General features: G+C 43.7%; 1 protein-coding gene across 1 annotated transcript in view; it reads left to right on the forward strand.

Annotated features, from left to right (window-relative positions):
* Positions 1-20,356, forward strand: part of LOC126263285 (solute carrier family 12 member 4) — a 277,199-nt gene that overhangs the window by 132,184 nt on the left and 124,659 nt on the right. The window contains exons 8-9 of the mRNA XM_049960371.1: positions 159-315; positions 8,222-8,360. Coding sequence (XP_049816328.1) covers positions 159-315; positions 8,222-8,360 — 296 coding nt within the window. The remainder of the gene's footprint in view (positions 1-158; positions 316-8,221; positions 8,361-20,356) is intronic.

Genomic DNA, 20,356 nt, shown 5'->3' on the forward strand with positions numbered 1-20,356 from the left:
TTATATCTACAGATTTTAGTCAATTAGCTTTTGCCTTAACAGCTGACTGTGATATGCTACCAAACATTGTTGTCAAGATTCATGTTTGCATAGGTAAATAAGTTATTTGTATCTTTGATATTATTTTTGGTGAAAGATGATGACTGTCTTATCTACAGGCATAATGGCTGGATCAAACCGTTCTGGTGATCTAGCAGATGCACAGAAATCAATTCCAGTGGGAACCATATGTGCCATACTCACCACGTCTACAGTGTACCTCTCAGCAGTACTGCTGTTTGCTGGAACTGTTGACAACCTGCTCCTTAGAGACAAGTAATATTCAAATTATAATTTTCCTTTGCTTGCACACACACACACACACACACACACACACACACACACACACACACACACACACACACACACACTACCGAGATCCTTTTTTCGCCTATAATGCCAGTAGTATGCTATGTCTGTCTCAATTAATCTATACTTCACTTTAAAATTCAGTATTTGGTTTGTTAATGTATTTAATTTTCTTATGTTTAAATTCTACTAGACTTCTCTTCTTAGAGTCAACAAATGCCTGCTCTGTAATATTTTTTAAGATATTTTCAGCTTCATTTTGCTATAATGCTTACCAGGTGTACCGGTATGAAATGAGTGTTTTTTTTTTGTGAAAATGAAACACTAATTTTGAATTGAAAAGTAAAAACACTTTATTCGAAGTACTGACCATTGCTTTCTATACATTTTGACTGCCTTTCTGGCAATTTGTGGACACCATGCCAATAGAAATGTACGTCTTTTCAAGCAAACCAATCAGACACCCAATTTTTGACTTCTTCGTAGGAATCGACGTGTTCCTCAGCCAATGCATGTCCCATTGATGAAAACAAATGTTAGTTGGAAGGGGCCAAGTCTGGTGAATACGGAGGGTGGGGTAGCAGCTCCCAGCCAAGTGTTTTGATTGTATCCTGAACCAGTTTTGCTTTGTGTGCAGGTGCATTGTCGTATAAAAAAATTACTTTGCCATGTCTTCTGGCCCGTTCTGGTCTTTTTTCGATCAATGCATAGTTCAAATTGACCATTTGTTGTCTGTAGCGATTAGTATTCACAGTTTCACTGTGTTTTAGAATCTCATGATTCACCACACCTTCCTGATCCCACCAAACACAGAGCATTGTCTTCTTGCCGAATCGATCTGGTTTTGCAGTCGATGTTGATGGTTGTACCGGATTAACCCATGATTTTTCCCATTTAGGATTCTTAAAATAAATCCATTTTTCATCGCCAGTAACAATTCGATGCAAAATTGACTTTCTTTCATGTCTTTGAAGCAAAATTTGGCAAATGATTTTTCGGTTTTCCATCTGTCTTTCATTCAATTCATGTGGCACCCATTTTCCACACTTTTGGATCTTTCCCATAGCTTTGTTTGTTGTGTAACAGTTAGCATTGTTGCCATTTTCTTCTGACTTAATGTATCATCTTCATCGAATATTGCTTGCAATTCTTCGAACTTTTTGGTGATCTTCCACGGTCTTCATTTCTTACATCAGAATCATTATTTCTGAACCATTGAAACCATCTTTTGCATGTTGCTTCCGATAGAGCATGATCACCATATGCCTTGACAAGCATTCGATGTGACTCTGCTGCACTTTTTTTCAAATGAAAACAAAAAATTAATGCTTTCCGCAAATCTTCACTTTCTGGTATAAAATTCGACATTGTTAACAGGCTCATTCACAACAAATGTTCCCTATCGACACATTTGTATCTTAACGCTCATTTCATACCGGTACACCTGGTACATGAACTCTTACCAAAGAAGCACCACCAAGTGTCTCCAGCAAACATGTTTGTTTTAATTACAAACAAAATAGTATTAAAATATAATTTATGTACTGAGATGACTGAATGGCCCAGTGTTCGCTGGGGCAATATTCACTAAAGATGTGTATTGGTGGGTTCAGCAGAACAGAAAGAATGATGATCATTTCTGGCAGCGACTGAGTAATGCTTCAGTGTGTATTACTGTTAAACAGCACAGCCTAGTATATGCCGAGGTCTGCCCCTACTGGAAATCCTGATTATTCTCTTGGCTTTGTAGTCACTGTTAGCAAATAACCTTGGGCAAGATACATAACTGAGTAATTTGAGGCAGTGTGGGAGAGGTAGCAAATAACCTTGGACAAGATACATAACTGAGTAATTTGAGGCAGTGTGGGAGTGGACAGTGACTAGCAGGTTGCAGGTGGTGAAGGAGCAAAAACTGTGGAGGGTTGCTGGAGGAAATGGGTAGTGCCTTTTATGTAGTAGGGTAGGCTACGGGTAACAGGCTGAAGCTGTTTTTGTCCATGAGAGTAGAGATTCTTTCTGGTGGAGGGGACGCAGTAACCAGTTGCAGTGGGTCATCCTTGGTGGTTGGGTTTTATAACTATTAGGAAGCTTTTGGAATTTAGAAGTGTAGGGAATGGTGTGGATGAGAAGACAGATTCATGGAAGAGGTTCTTGGATGGGCCTAAGTATTTGAGGAGGAACTAAAACTCCTGCTGGATTTCTAGAATGGGTCACTGTGGCAGGGTTTGTAGGTAGATATATCTTACAGCTGATGCAGTCGCTCTGCCAAGTAATCCTCGTGGTTTGTAGCCACAGTGGTGAAGCCTTAGTCGACAGGTAGGCTTATAAATTCAGGATTAGTTTTTAGGTGGTGTATTGCAGTTCCTTCTGCAGATGTAAGGTTGGTTTCCACATTACAGGATTTGGGGAATGATGATCAGGCAAGGTTCAAGGTTAGGAAATTCTGGAAAGTTAACATCAATTTATTTGCGGGCAGTGGGTTGGTTCAAATGGCTCTGAGCACTATGGGACTCAACTGCTGAGGTCATTAGTCCCCTAGAACTTAGAACTAGTTAAACCTAACTAACCTAAGGACATCACAAACATCCATGCCCGAGGCAGGATTCGAACCTGCGACCGTAGCGGTCTTGCGGTTCCAGGCTGCAGCGCCTTTAACCGCACGGCCACTTTGGCCGGCTGCGGGCAGTGGGGGTGAATGACAGTTGGATGGAGGAGTAAGCTGAGTCAAGCAAGGTTCAGTATTGGTTTTGGATTGAGCCTCATTGGCAGGCTTGGAGGAGGAAAAATGTTTTGGTATGTGGATCAAGACTAAGAGAGAAAGGCTGTAACAAGTCCATAGTGACTGAGTTTTGAAGTGGAGCAAAAGGTAAGACCTTCAGACAAGACTGATACTTGGAGGACAGGTTCATGACTGTGTTTTGAGTAAGTTATGGATTGTGTATGTTGAGTGAGTGTGAGGTTGTGTTAAATGCAGCAGGTCTGCAAGGCATGGTTTGGTGGCTATGAGGGAGCTATGGGTCAACCACCCAGGATGATCCATTGTGGCTGGTAAAACACAACATCCATTTCCTCCACTGACTCTCCATAGTTCTCGCTCCTTTACCAATTGGCACCCAGCTAGTCACTATCGAAGCAACCTCCACTATACTACCATTCACAATGTGCATGACCCTGCTGCTATTGAACACTACCTTTCCCAGTGCTTGACTGATTTCAAAATTACAGCCTCTTGCCTGGTCACCATGACCAACTGTATCCTCACCCACAAATATTTCTCTCAAGGATACCTATCAACCACCAGAAATACCTCCATTTTGACAGCTGTGACCCTTTCACACCAAGAATCGCCTTCCATGCAGCCTAGCCACCTGCAGCCATCTCACATGTAGTGATGAGGAGTTCCTCTCCAAATATGCCAAAAGCCTCACTGAGGCATTAACAGGCTGAAAGTACCACCCTGACCTTGTCCAGAAACAGTACTCCCATCCCTTGTCTCACCAGTCACCTACCATCCTGCACAAGCTCACTGTTCCTCCACAAACAAGCACTCCTCTTGTGACCTAGTACCATCCAGGACTGCAGCAACTGAATCATATTCTCTGCTAGGGTTTCAACTACCTCTCATTCTGCCCTGAAATGAAATATGCCCTCCACATTATCCTCTCCATCCCTCCCACAGCCATAATCTGCCACCCACCCAACTTAGAATGTGTCTTTGTCTGCTACTACTCCACTTCTGCTCCCAATCCTTTGCCTCATGGCCCATAGCCCTGCAGTAGACTTAGACGCAAGACGTGTCCATTATATCCTCCTACTACCACCTACTCCAGTCCTGTCAAAGGCATCTTCTACTCCATCAAAGACAGAGCCACCTGTGAAAGCTGCCATATGATCTGCCAACTAAGCTGCAACCTCTGTGCTGCATTCCATATAGGTATGACAACTAACAAGCTGTCTGTCTGCATAATTGGCCTCCATCAGACTGTGGGCAAAATACAGCTGGACCACCAAGTTGCTGAACATTCTACTTAATAGATGTGCTTCACTTTAATAATAGCTTCACAGCCTGTCAACAGGATTCTTCCAACCAACACCACCTTTCCTGAATTGCACAGTTGGGAACTCCATTCATCATGTAGGGCAAGGAGAGGGACTGGTGTTGGGTAGCTGGTGGATCTGATGGATACCAGTTTGCCACCTAAGAATGGCCTCATCCATACGCCTGTCCACATTAAACCTGCTAACCACCAACAGTACCTCCATTTCAACAGCTGCCATACATTTCAATCAAAAAAATCGCTCCCGCACAGCCTAGCCACTTGCGGACAATGTATCTGCAGTGACAAGAACTGTCTTGCCCAGAATGCTGAAGAAGGCCTCACAAAGGCCTTCACAGACAAGTCACACCTTACTCTCCCTCCAACATAGTCCACAAACAGATTCCCCATGTCATATACTCACACACCCTCAATTGACCCACCACCCCCAATAATCAGCTATGAAGGAGTGCCCCTTGTCACCCAATACTAACTGGACAGGAATGGCTGAACAACATCTTTGCCAGGGGTTTGATTGTCTCTCATACTTACCTGAAATGAGGCACACACTATCCGTGATTCTTCCCACTCCTCCTAACGTGGTGTTCCATTGGCGATCCAACCTACACAACATGCAGCTCCCACTCCCAATCCCTCCCCACAGGGATCATATGTCTGTGGCAGATCAAGGTGCAAGACCTGCCCAATCCACCTACCCAATACCTCCTGCTCTGGTTCTCTCACAGGCTTATTATCCTCCATCATAGGCTGGGCCACCTGTGAAAGTAGCCATATCATATACCAACTCCATTGCAAACATTGCACAGCCTCTTATGTTGGTATAACTATCAGTCAGCTGTCCACCAGCACGAATGGCCACTGCTAGGCTGTTCTCAAGAACAGAGTTGACCACCTGGTGGCACAACATGTAGCTGAACACAACATGCTCAGTTTCAGTGGCTGCTTCACCAGCCCGAGCCATCTGGATTCTTCCCTCCAACACCAGTTTCTCTGAACTACACAGATGGGAGTTATCCTTACAACACATCCTCTGCTTCCATAATCATCCTGGCCTCAACCTCAGGAAACCCACTGGCCCTGAACCGTCTGCCCAACATTTTTGCTTCCTTCATTCTGTCACCCCCTCCCAATTCACTTCACCACATTGCCTACATTGTGTGTTTCTTCACATCGGCTGCCACACCCATACCTCCCCACCCCTCCCCACCCCCCATGCCCACTCCACCCCAATGTTCCTAACTGGCCAACTGGCCTCCCTTGAAGCCATTAGCCACCCATCCTTAGTCTCTCTCCCTGCCTCCCTCTCCCTATCCCACCTACAACTACACCCATCGCAACCAGCTTACCTGCTGCAAAATAACGTTGGCATTTTCAGTCTACCAGGTGCCAGGTAAGGACAAAGACTTGTGTGTGCATGTCTGTGAGAGTGTGTGCATGTGTTTGTGTACTCTAGCTCCTCAAAGGATAACTCTGAAAGCTGCCAAATTTTCCTTCGTTTTTGTGTGCCTATCAACAACTCATTTCTGCTTTTGAATGAGTGGTCTCCAACAATCCTAAAGTATTTACATTCTACAAAAATTTTCCTACGGCACTGATACTTAAAAAAGTCCCTTCTTTACAATGATTGTATCTACTATTTCACACTATTGCCTTGTATAGTTAAATGTAGGATATCTTGTCAATTATTTATCTTTTTTCCTAAAGGATTGTATGAAGTAAGTGCATTACAACAAACAATCAAGTCAGCCAGAACAAGAACAGAAAATTTCATATACAGTAAACTCTTGATAATCCTTGGGTGGGTTATCTTCTTTGCAGATTATCTGCAGTCTTGTTTTTCTTTAACCTGGGAGTCGTTGCAGATGAACAATAATCTCATGTTAACAACAAGAGTGTAGCAAACAATGTGCTGCTCGGACATTGCAGGTGCTGGACTGTAATTGTTTGCAAAAGAAAAGCATAAATGTGTTGTATTAATGATACGGTAGAAAGATAAAGCCATGTTGGAATGGTTTCAACAGAAAAGATTTGAGGACACACAAGTACCTGTTCCAGTGTGTGTGAAACAGGCCCGAAGTTCAAAACCTTGGGAAATGAAGGAGATTTTAATGCATTTTCTAGCTGGTTAACAAGATTTATACAGCGTCATGGTATCTGAGAGATTGCAATCCAAGGAAAAAAGTTAAGTGGGGGTAACAAGGAAGTTAAGCACACACTCTCACAGACATGCACACACAAGTCTTTGTCCTTACCTGGCACCTGGTAGACTGAAAATGCCAACGTTATTTTGCAGCAGGTAAGCTGGTTGCGATGGGTGTAGTTGTAGGTGGGATAGGGAGAGGGAGGCAGGGAGAGAGACTAAGGATGGGTGGCTAATGGCTTCAAGGGAGGCCAGTTGGCCAGTTAGGAACATTGGGGTGGAGTGGGCATGGGGGGTGGGGAGGTATGGGTGTGGCAGCCGATGTGAAGAAACACACAATGTAGGCAATGTGGTGAAGTGAATTGGGAGGGGGTGACAGAATGAAGGAAGCAAAAATGTTGGGCAGACGGTTCAGGGCCAGTGGGTTTCCTGAGGTTGAGGCCAGGATGATTATGGAAGCATATAAATAGATAATGTAAAGATAAAAAGCATACTGTTTCAAAAGAAACGAAATGCATAATTTATCTGTCCATTATTTTCACAGAAGTGATCATGGATGGACTGCACAATGTCAAATATGATTCCATAATTACTTTGTTCCACGAGTGCAAGAACCTTTAGTGTTCAAGGGTCTACCTGCAAAGGCTGTGTTGTTACTTAACAACGCACGATTGCAGCTAAATGAAAATGTTCTGAAGTTGGATAACGAGCTGACATTTGTAAAATATTTAACCCCCTAGTGTAACATCCTAAATACAGCAAATGGATAAGGGCATCTTTGCTGCCAGGAAGAAAATTTATAGAGGAAGTCTGCTACTAAAGCTTACGGATGAGGGCAACCATGTTCAAACATTTTGGAGTCAATTACCTATGCTGGGCACAATTTGTAAAGTGTTGAATGCATGGTGTAAGATAAAAATGATCAATCATATCCATTCTAGGAAAAACATTAATCCTAAAATTGACGAAATCAGTAATCCAGATGATGAAGAAGACTGCTCTTGAGCAATGTTAACTGCTGTTTTGAACAGTACTCCAGGTTATGAAACCGAGTGAGTAGGCAAATGATAGTGACTAAAAAGAAAACGTTCTTCTAATTCCAGAAACAGTAGTCAATTGTGTATCAGCACTTCAATGGGCTGAATGGTTATTGGACTGCCTGGAACAGCCCGAAATTGTTCCTGTTTCTGACAAATTGATGACACATAAAATTCATAGCGGGATATCTGAAAGACAAGCTACCTCACTGAGACAGAAATCAGTTCAAGACTATTTTGTTTCAAAGTAGAGTAATGAGATGTGAAGTTTGATTGTAGTGTATTCTTTGTAAGTACCATATTTTCACATATACTATGATGTTTAAAGTAGAATTTATTATAAACATTAGTTTAGTTATTTTAATATGACATTATAATCAGTTTTATATTTTGAACAATCCTAATTATTACTTTGCAATATAATTGCAGTTTATCCATGGAATTTGATTATACATGGTTTCCAAGTCCCCAATTACAGTGGATAATCAGAAGTTTACTCTACATTAATTTCAGGCAATTTTGCATTTGATGATATATAATTTCTTTTAGATCAGCTTAAATAAATAAATAGATATTTTTTTATCTTTTACTTTTCATATAAAATAAAAATTTAACTCAAAATCTATCCTTTTTTCTAGGTTTGGGCAAAGCATTGGAGGAAAACTTGTAGTGGCAAATATTGCCTGGCCTAATCAGTGGGTCATCTTAATTGGATCATTTCTGTCAACTCTAGGAGCCGGTTTGCAGAGCCTCACAGGTGCACCCAGATTGCTTCAGGTTTGTTGATCGTGTTTATTTCGCTGAAATAAACAGCATGAGATTATGTGTCATTACAGCATCAATGCAACACACATGTAAACATTAATGTGGAACAGGCAATTAAAGGAATAAAAATTGTGAGTTTTTGGCTGAGTGACATAAGCTATTCCAAAATGTTGCAAGCTAAAAGTTCTGATAGAAATAATTATCAATGTGCTCTAGACTTCTAACAAGCTGTTTTCCATACTATACTTACTGTATAGATTATTTCTAAATAGATAACAGTGCTCGTTCCTTAGACCCATTGTGAGGAAGTCCTCAAGAATGTGGAACAAGTCAGAAGAACAACAATATTTCTTCTTATATAAATCAATTTTTTTCTGTATTATGTGCATACACTCTCAATTGCCAGTAACTGGTGTTTTACTAGTGTCACTTGTGCTGATATACTGACTATGCACTTACATGTCGCTACTGTAATATTTAGGTTACTTGTTCACTTTGTTCATTTTATATCCATTTTCTTGTTTTATAAATCTAGTGACATGTTTTTGTTTATATTTTCTCATTTTTAGATCTGATTACATTTGCAAAGCTAAACAAGTTATCAATTTTAATAAAGTAACTTGTGACCAAGACACTGACTTCCATAATCATATACGTAATACACATTTACAAAAGAACTGATATGCTAATGTCAAATGTTCCTCAACAAGACATGATTTATTAACCCCCAAATAAATCATACAAGATACTGTGTATACCCAAGTATAAGACTACCCTGAATATAAGACAGCCCTGAATACAACATGACCCCCAGCCCCCTTTTTCATAGAGTTTCTGTAAGAAAGTGTTATTTTTAATGTATTCTGATTAAACAAACTTACAAAACCTGTTCTGAACTTGCGAAATTCATTGATTGTCTTCATTTTGATAATACAAGGAGAAACAAAATAAACAAAAAAAAAATTTTCATTAATTTTTGTCTTCACTTCCTTCTTTGCTTACTGCCTGTCAGTTATCTGTGTTATTACTATTTTTGATCATCATCATCGTTGTCATCATAGCTGCTGTCATGTGGGATGACAATTTTACCTAACCATTGAGGACCAGAAAAAAAGCAATATGCGATGGTGGTTTGAAAAGTTCTCGGAATCACCACAGGAGGTCAGAGCTAGCGCAACCCGTTGTTCGTATGATGTTCATTGGACTCTTGCCTGTAAACACATGCCACGTCAATGCTGTTGAAATAGAGCTGTGACACTGATGTAGCTCTGTTGTTGTTCCTGCATAGTGATTTGCAAAGATGGAAAAAACCGGGATTCGAGCAGTGATTAAGGCTTCGTAAAGAAAGGTATTAAAGCAAAGGACATTCATGCCAATTTCCAGAATACACTGGGGTGACTCTGCTCCTTCATATTCAACTATTGCCAAGTGGACAAATGAATGTAAATTTTGTTGGGAGAGCTTAGATTATGATTGGCGCAGTGGTCAACCAAGATGTCACTACTCCAGAAATCATTGCAAATTTTGTGACGGCCTTCGTAGCGACAACACTTCGCTGTAGAAATTGCCTACGAAGTCACCGCCACACTTTTAATAGCGGGCCGACCGGTCCGCTGGAACAGTGAACAGAAAGATGAAAACCCAAACACTCGGATTAAATGAAAGTCGGTACTTATCTTTATTAACGACGATACAGAACACAGTGGTGAACATGGTCTACAGAAATCTGTCTAGTTCGAGTTGGAGCGGCTAGGTCAGCGTCGGCTGACGACAAACAACAACTCTGCTGCGATGAACACACAACTGACTAGCAGGTACACAATTCGGTGGCGAGTATACAACTGAGCGGCGAATCCAGAACTGTCCTAGCGCTTGCGACTCCAGCGCTTAAGAAGCCAGAAGCCAGCGGTGGCGCGCGCAGACTTGCGGCGATTTCCTGTATCGCTGGCGCTGCTTATGCAGACGGCGTCCGGACTTTGATGTTGCCAACCTTTTTGGCAGTGGGCTCGGTTGGCATTACTGGCTAGGATATAACACTCCTCCCCCCCAAATCGCCGCACCATCGTTGAATAATGACGTGGCGAGCGTCGACGGTGGGGGAGGGGTCTGGCCGCAGACGTAGCAGAAGAGACCGGGGCGGAGACTTGTCGGTGGCAGTCCCCGGTCCGCACCCCAGCATTGGCTGCGCGGGGCCTCGGGAAACACCGACTCAAAACCGAGGTCAGGGTGCACGCCTGTGACCACGGGCGCAGCTTCTGGTACTGGACGCGACGGGGCGTCGGGACCCACGAAGAGAGGCAGCGTCTCCTGACGCTGCGTCGACGGCTGCCGAGTGGGCGCCGGACAAGGCGCTGCGGTGTCAGACTCCTTGGGGGTGCCCAAGGAAAGCGGCTGCAGGACAGGCTGCACAGCCACCGCTTGGGAAGGCGGCTGAGGGGTCGACGTCCATCAGCTCCGAAGGCGGTGGCGACTGAAGAGGGACCGCAGGCGCCGGAGCGACCACGTGGGGTGCTCCCGGATGAAGCTGCGCAGGAGGCATCAACGGGACGGGCTGTCGGTGCAGTAGCGGCGACGGCTGCTGCTGCTGCCCTGGGGGCGGCAGCGAAGTCGGAAGGCGCGCCTGGAACCCGCTGCGGACCAAATCTGTGGACAAAGAACGAGCGGCAGAATCCGGGCGGCCAGCGCGGCGCAACTGGTTCTGATGCCTCCTGTGCACCCCAGTAGCACCTTGAACAGTATAAAAACCGCGACCCTGGACACTTATCACAATACCACGTTCCCAACGACGGCGACCGTGATAAACTCTGAAAAAAAAAAAAAAAAAAAAAAAACGGCGTCGTTGCGCTGAAAACGCGTGCGATGCTCAGAAGCGGCGGGTCGATCCGGGGGGTGCAACAACCGTAGTAGGGTGCGATGACGACGGCCGTGGAGAAGCTCCGCAAGCGGAGGGCCGTCGCGTGGCGTGGTCCGGTACGACGACAGGAACGTGATGAGGGCCTGCTGACGAGAGTGCGTAGCACGAAGGCGGTCCATATGATCCTTGAATGTGCGTTCAAAACGTTCCGCTGCACCATTCGATTGAGGGTGGAACGGCGGAGTAAGAACATGGCGAATGCCATTGGCAGAACAAAAACTTTCAAATTCAGCAGAGGTAAATTGTGGACCATTGTCAGACACTAAAACTTCTGGAAGACCCTCAATACAAAAAATTGAAGTCAACGCCTGTATAGTTTGTGCAAACGTTGTAGACTGCATGGGCACAACAAACGGAAAATGACTAAATGCATCTATCACGATGAGCCAACGAGAATTCCAATATGGACCAGCGAAATCAATATGTACTCGCTGCCAGGGACCGGCAGGGCGTGCCCACTCAAAATAGCGTTGAGGCGGAGCAGCTTGGTGGTCGGCACACGTCGAACAATCTGTAGACATCTGCGTAATCTGCTTATCAATACCGATCCATGTACAATGACGGCGGGCAAGCTGCTTGGTGCGGACCACTCCCCAATGACCTTGATGCAACAAGTCAAGGACCTTGGATTGGAGCACTTGGGGAACCACTACACGAAGCTGGTCATTCTCGGTGCGTAACAGCAAAACTCCGTGCGAAACAGACAACAGATGACGTTGCTGATAATAGCGACGAACCACAGGATCCGATATGTCCTTTGCCTTGGACGGCCAACCACGTTGAACAAAACGTAATAGTAAACTCAGATGAGGATCCGTAGCTGTCTCACGTGCCACCTGACGATAATCAATCGGAAAATCCCGGAGGGTTTGATGCTCATCGGCGTCAATCTGATGGCAAGAGTCGTCAGAGGAATCGAAGACCTCATCCGCAGCAATCGGCAATCGAGAAAGCGCGTCAGCGTTTGCATGCTGAGCTGTAGGGCGATACAGTATCTCATACTGGTATTGTGATAACAAAAGAGCCCAACGTTGTAGTCTCTGAGCTGTCCACTGAGGAACTGGTTTAGACGGATGAAACAGTGACGTCAGGGGCTTGTGATCTGTTACTAAATAGAATGGTCTACCATAGAGGTAGTGATGGAATTTTGTGACACCGAACACAATAGCCAACGCTTCCTTGTCCAATTGGCTATAATTACACTGAGCTTTGTTTAGCAATTTAGATGCGAACGCAATAGGACGTTCGGTGTTACCGACTCGGTGAGACAACACAGCACCGAGGCCGAAAGAAGAGGCATCACAAGCTAACACCAGAGGCTTGTTAGGGTCGTAATGGACCAGACAACGATCATTCAATAAAGCCTCTTTAAGCTGCTGAAAGGCTGATTGGCAATCAGCTGACCACACAAACGGAACATTCTTACGGCGGAGACGATGCAACGGTGCAGCAATCTGTGATGCATTAGGTATAAACCTAATATAATATGTCAATTTGCCAAGAACTGCTTGCAATTCATGCAGATTGCGAGGGGCGGGCAAATCACGAATAGCTGCTAAATGTGACTGGGAGGGATGAATGCCTTGAGCATTAATAACATGTCCCAGATACTCCAACTCCGTAAGGAAAAATGAACATTTATCGATGTTGCAACGTAGGCCTGCCTGAGACAACACTGTAAACAAACACTCCAAATTACGGAAATGTTCAGCAGACGTCCGACCGGACACAACAATATCGTCTAAATAGTTGCAACATGATGGCACATTAGCCAAAAGTTGGGACAAAAAACGCTGAAAAACAGCTGGAGCTGACGCACAACCAAAAGGCAACCGCAGAAAACGGAACAACCCCAACGACGTGTTTATGACAAAATACTGTTGTGATTGCTCGTCGAGGGGCAATTGCAAATATGCTTCACGGAGATCAATTTTAGAAAAGAAACGAGCTTCCCCTAACTTATCCATCAGCTCGTCCGGTCTAGGTAAAGGAAAAGAATCAATGACAGTCTGAGGATTAACTGTCGACCTAAAATCAGCACACAAACGTAACTTGCCAGACGGTTTCTTTATAATAACTAAGGGAGAAGCCCACTGGCTCGCTGAAATGGGTTGAAGAACACCGTTGTTTTGCCAACGACGAAGTTCATCTTCTACAGGTGCCCGGAGGGCGTGAGGCACTGGACGAGCACGAAAAAATCGAGGCTGAGCATTATCTTTTAACGTAATATGAGCGGCAAAGTTCGCAGCACAACCGAGTTCGTCTTTAAATATGTCACTGTATCGTTTACACAAATCGGTTATGCTGTCTTGAGGAACAACAGCAGAATTAAGTTGCAACACATTGTCTTGGATAGACAGGCCAAACAAGTCAAAACAGTCTAATCCGAAAATGTTTACACTGTCTGTAGCGCGGAGCACTGTGAATGAAACTGTTTTTGTGTTGCCCCGGAATGTGGCTGGCACGCTACATACACCTAACACAGGAATGTGTTCGCCACTATAAGTAGCCAAAGAATGTTTTGCCGCTGAAAGTTTAGGGCGGCCGATAGCCGCATACGTAGCACTATTTATGAGAGTCACAGACGCACCAGTGTCTAATGGAAAATTGAAGGTCTTATCCTGGATGCGTAGCTTCACAAATAGTTTATTACACTGCCTCTGGATCGGAGCAGTGGAGGCGGAAGACACAAAATCAGCGCGTTTAGCGCGTGTTCGCTGCTTACGACAACTCGTGGGTTGGGCGGGCGGAACAACAACTCCCGCTTCACTTGCAGTCTGTACATTACGTGTTACAGCGTTTGAATTACGCTTGGGTCGCATAGCAGAGGTCCGGGTGGGTGGCTTATTGCGAACAAGTTTATTACCCACACGAACCGTGGAAGAGTCTTTAACCCCGAACTCCTGGGCGGGCTGGCTTTGAAGAACATGAATATCCATGGGCTGGGCAGCACTAGAATTGTTCTTGCGTTTACGCAAACAAACAGTCTGGATGTGTCCTTTCCTTTGACAAAAGTGACAAACCGCGTTTCTTAACGGGCAACGTTCATGAGGATGAGCAAGAACACACTTAGGGCAAGACTTAACTCTATCATTTTGCACACGCGGCTGACGAATGTGTTTAACATGACGTGGCCGGCTAGTGTTTACAGTCTGACTCTGCCGGTGGGGCCGCGGGCGTGACATAACTTGCTTAGCACAGGCAATTTGAGAAATACACGGCTGATCTAACTCACACTCAGCATAGTCAAAAGTATCTTGGGCTTCAATAATGTTCATCACAGTCTCTAATGACGGGTCAGGCAACTTTAAGATAGCAGCACGAATACGAGAATCTGCAATGTTTTGAGTAATAGCGTCTCGTAACATGACATCACTGTAGGAAGCTCCACACACACAATTAAATCGGCACTGACGGGTGAGGCCCCGTAAATCTGTTAACCACTGTTTATTAGATTGATGTGGCAGTTTCTTTAATCTGAAGAACCTGAATCTGGCTGCTGCCACATGAACTCACGACTCGAAATACTCAGCAAGCTTGTTAACAACAACATCATAGTCTAAAGCTTCTGGCTTGGATTCCGGGAACAACTTACAAAGTAGTCTATAGACTTCCACGCCTGCAGTGGAAATTAAATAAAGCTGCCGCTCATTACCTGTGATTTTGTAGACTGACATGTGCGCCTGCAACTGCGCGAAATATTCTTGCCATTCTTCTCGTGATGCCTCAAAAGCACGAAAAGGCGGTGCTGCCTGTGCTTGTTCCTTGTGTGGTGGTGGATTAGCCGCTTGTTTGGTGATTGCTTCCACCAGACTTTGTATTTGCTGACTCTGTAACAAGATCAACTGTTGTAATTCGGCAGACATAGTGAACACAAATTAAACCAGCCCCCAAAATTCTATCTCAAGAAACAAGTTAAACCAGCCCTGCACACGAGTTCGGAAGTCCTCGTCGCCAGTTTTGTGACGGCCTTCGTAGCGACAACACTTCGCTGTAGAAACTGCCTACGAAGTCACCGCCACACTTTTAATAGCGGGCCGACCGGTCCGCTGGAACAGTGAACAGAAAGATGAAAACCCAAACACTCGGATTAAATGAAAGTCGGTACTTATCTTTATTAATGACGATACAGAACACAGTGGTGAACATGGTCTACAGAAATCTGTCTAGTTCGAGTCGGAGCGGCTAGGTCAGCGTCGGCTGACGACAAACAACAACTCTGCTGCGATGAACACACAACTGACTAGCAGGTACACAATTCGGTGGCGAGTATACAACTGAGCGGCGAATCCAGAACTGTCCTAGCGCTCGCGACTCCAGCGCTTAAGAAGCCAGAAGCCAGCGGTGGCGCGCACAGACTTGCGGCGATTTCCTGTATCGCTGGCGCTGCTTATGCGGACGGCGTCCAGACTTTGATGCTGCCAACCTTTTTGGCAGCGGGCTCGGTTGGCATTACTGGCTAGGATATAACAGCAAATGTGCACGAAATGGTCATGGAGGATCGCTGATTGAAAGTGTGTGAAATTGCTCATGCTTGCCAGACGTAATCTGAAATGGTATATCACATTGTAACTGAAGAATTAGAAATGAAAAAATTATCTGTAAGATGGGTGCTATGACTCTTGACACTGGATCAAAAATTCATGAGACTGGACATATCGGAACAATGTTTCGCCCATTTTAGGAGAAACAAACAAGATTTTTTGCGCCAGTTTGTGACCATAGGTGAAACTGGGGTGCACTACTATACCTCAGAAACAAAACAACAGTCAAAGTAGTGGAAACGTGCTGAATCTCTGCCACCAAAGAAAGCAAAGACAATTCCTTCGGTATGAGAGGTCATGGCATCAGTGTTCTGGGATGCGAAGGGAATTCTGTTTGTAGATTATCTCCCCACTGGCAAAACAATTACTGGAGAATACTATGCTAACCTCTTGGACAAATTGCAACAAAAGAGATGCTAAAAAAAGCTAGGTTTAGCAAGGAAGAAAATCATCTTCCATCAAGGCAATGTGCGCCCACATACATGTGCCATCGCCATGGCAAAATTGCACAAACTAAGGTATGAATTGTTGCCACATCCGCCTTATTCACCTGATATGGCTCCATTAGATGTCCATCTCTTCCCAAAACTGAAACTTTTTCTTGGTGGACGAAGATATTACAGGCCGGGAGGAAACTTATTTTCGAGATGGGATCAAGGCACTGGAATATCGTTGGACCAAGTGCATTAATCTACAAGGAGACTACACTGAAAACCAGTGATGTAAGTACTTTTTTTCTATTTCATTCCGAGAACTTTTCAAACTACCCTCGTATTTCTGTATAGGGACAGCAATGAAATTTATGATCTTGGTTGTCAAATATTTATCTGTTTTCTTCCTAGTATGACCTGATTTCCAAGTTTCTGGTCATGGTGAGACCTGAGGACACTGCCATTTTTCTGAACATATAGCAGATTTTGCTTCTGTAGTGACATGAGAATGTGACAATATTTTACTTCATTTCATACTTATATACCTCCTGGCCTCATTGGCAGTGTAGAACCAGCAGCTGATACACCACCTTTTGTTCCCATCATACTGTCACAGCAAGCGTCGACACCATTGCTATATGAAACATGTAAGTATGCCACTGGCACCTATCTAGACTTTTACTGCCTTCTGTAGAAATAGCTCTTTGATGCAGCATTGTGGAGCTTATCCTCCCAACATATTTGGCCTGCACGGCATGCTGCAGCAGCAAGTCACTCTTATGTTTGTGGTGGACAAACAACAGTTAGCTGTGGCAGTCCCACACTGATTTAAATTTAAAAAACCAAATTCTTAGGAAGAAAAGAATTAAACATATTAAGTAATAGTCCATTAGAACAAATTGCAGTCTAATTAGACATTGCCTGTGATTGCACCACGGCAGGAGTACGAATGCTTGTGTCAGCAGTTTTTTGACACTACACAACCTTTTGAAGTTCTTCAAAGTAAATCTTTACATGAGCTCAGTTGCCAGAGCTTCATCTGTAAATCTAAGATCTAAGACAACCCCTATTTTAATCTGTTACACAACTTAAAAGTTGACGTGAGCAATAGTAGTTATAATCTGTGAATATAAGACAACCCTGTCTTTTTTGAAGGACAAATTTGGGAAAAAACTTTATCTCATAATCAGGTAAATATGGTAATTGGAAACAAAAACTTCTGGAAGTGGATACCTCCTGGTACTCCGGAGAGTTACTGAATGACTCAAGCACTGTAAGTTTGCCTGTCTGGAAAGTACTGGAACATGAACCACACTCTGTGCATGCCTGCGCCATCAGTTCACTCACAGAAGGCACACTGTGTGGTTCAACACAGTACAGAGACAGCAATGCGTTATGGAAATTGATATTCCGTGTCCAAGCCAAATTTTGATGGCAGGGGAATAATGAAGTTCTAATAATCATTGTCTAGAAAATGGAAAAGTATCACAAAGACATTGCAAATAAGCCCACTGGAGAACATTAGAATACAACCAAGAGCTAAGACAAGTGAGGTTGAGATGGTCCACAGCAGCCCTTAAATCTATGGCTGACCTGGCACTGGCTGATATATCAGTCTGTGCTATACTTAGCAACCTTATGGATGTGTGCATAATTATATAGACTGACATATTGTTGTGTCCCCCCACTGAATCATCACAGTGTTCTGGATTTATCTTGACCAGTAGGATGTGGCTCCTGATGTTACTGTTGGTAGAGGAGCCACTACTGTGTTGGCGCTGGAGATGCAGGAAGTAACAGTGGGTCAGAGTCACAGCTTGCTGCTGGTTCCTGAGTGGGCTGTGGGTCTGTATCAGACCTGCCATGGACTGAAGGTCCTGTGTGCCCATCCAGGACCAGGCCTATAGCAGAAATGAAGACAGTGAGTGAAGAACTGAGAATACCAGGTGTCCATTGCTTGGGATGTTATCTTTTAGCCAAACCCTTCATCTGTTTTTGCTGGTTCTTGGCGTGGGCAAAGTGGGCTGCCTCTTCCAGTATGGCAGACCTGGTAGTGGAGCTTGCCCCAAATGGAGCTGGTTCCAGTGCTAATAAAGGATGCCTCTGTGTATGGGCACCAGGGCCAGCTAGTGCCCATGCTGGGCAGAGGTGGAGCCATATACCCCGCCAGGAGTATGTCTGAAGATGTGTGCCCAGACAGGATGCACACCTTAAAAGGTGTAGTTTTATCTTCCTGCACCGGTATCGGCTGCAATAAATCTAACAAGGAATGATGAGGGTGCCCATGCCAAAGTTCCACTGGGCATCGATCTGCACGATATTGCTCACTATGAGGTTAAAAGGAAGATCCAGAACAGAAACAATAGGAGTGGATGTCAAGATTTTTCCACATCCTCACAAAATGTTCTGCTTTGCAATTAGATGCAGTGTGCAACAGAGTTGTGGTAACATGATCATTTCCATTCCAGTTGCAAATCCACTGAAAACCTGCAGGAGTAAACAGCATGCCATATCTTTACTATGGATTTGCAGGTCTCCTTCAGTACAAAAAAATAGTTACAAAGGCATTACTGGTATTTTCTGTCGTAGTCTGTTGCAGTTTTATTATGTATGGAAAATGAGAATACACGTCTATCAGAACCTATCATATGACTCCATGGAATGGGCTCACAAAAGTGGCATGCACCTGATTCCACAGCTGGGTAGGCATTGGCTGTGACTGGTAGGTTTAATGTGGTGAAGGTTGCTGTGGCTGACAAACATGACATTTTTCAGCCACTCGTGCAATATCCTCATCTACTTGTTGCCAATACACATACCATTGGGCAAGGTTCTTCGTTCTGGAAATGTCCCAGTGAGACTGATGCAGGAGTTGCAAGATCATATTTACCCGAGTAAAAGATGATGTATTTTCCAAAAATCATCAGTCGAAAACCACAAGGTCGGGAAACTGTGAACTAGCCACTGCAATAGTTTATTGCTATACTTAAAATCTGACAGTGTTGTGATACACAAGAGGCACAGCATTCAATTCTATCATCCTTTCAACTCTGTTGTATTTGAACATGATTGCAATAAAGGTTCTCATACAGATGTGGATACTGTAAACAAACGTTTATGATGCTTTTTAAGTAAAGGTAATATTAAAAGACGAAAATGTTGTCCTTCAAAAAATATTTCTTGATTTAGAATGCAGATCAGTATTTTATTTGGTTACGAGAGACTGTAATGACTTACCAAGTGAGTTGCAAGTGAGAAATTAGATCCCTGTTAGGTTCATAAGTTACAGTACTGGGTAAAAATGTTCCCACCTTTTAATCAGCTTTAGAATAAGATGGTGGAATTTGTATGAAGCAAGAAAGAAAATTAATGCAGAAAATGTGAAATAAATCATATCAAACCAACTGTAATTGTTATCCGACCCATCATGGAGATAGTACCAACAGATGTCACTAGATTGCGGGATGAGTGAATGTGTGAGACCTGGACTGAATCTTGATTGCAATCTTTTATTTAACTGTTAGTTGGCATTTTTACATATGACCTGCGCCATGGAAGATATTGCTGTTTAAGCTTCACAGTTACCTAATCACAGCACTATGGAAAAGTTGGAGGGGGAACAGTGATACAGCTTGGCAGAGATCTAGGTTGAGCGTGGGAAGGTGAGTGGTGAGCAGGAAGCATATTTCATCATGCTGCTAACCACAGGAATCCATACTGCATACTTTGGCTTTTTCTGAATGTTTACCACATTTAAACTGCAATTTGCCTGAATCCATTTGAATTGACTTTAAAATTGGACACATACACAGCAGCAGGATAAATTTCTACAGGAGACAGATAAAGTCTGTACTTAACATATTTCTTGCAGCAATGTTGTCAACATGGTGAACACCATGAGGTATGATGGAAATGAAAGGAGGTGTGTTAGAGGCTGGTTCTATGCAGCTAGTGAGAGAACAGTGGGCCGATGATATGTTTGAAACCAAGAAACATTGTAACATTCTCACGTCAGCACAGAAGTGATATCAGACATATATTCAGCAAAAAAACTGCTGTGATCTCAGGTCCCACTGTGACCACAACCTCAGAAATCACAACATATTTGGAGGAAATATT

The sequence above is a fragment of the Schistocerca nitens genome, chromosome 6 (assembly GCF_023898315.1).
Source record: "Schistocerca nitens isolate TAMUIC-IGC-003100 chromosome 6, iqSchNite1.1, whole genome shotgun sequence".
In the NCBI taxonomy this organism is placed as follows: domain Eukaryota; kingdom Metazoa; phylum Arthropoda; class Insecta; order Orthoptera; family Acrididae; genus Schistocerca; species Schistocerca nitens.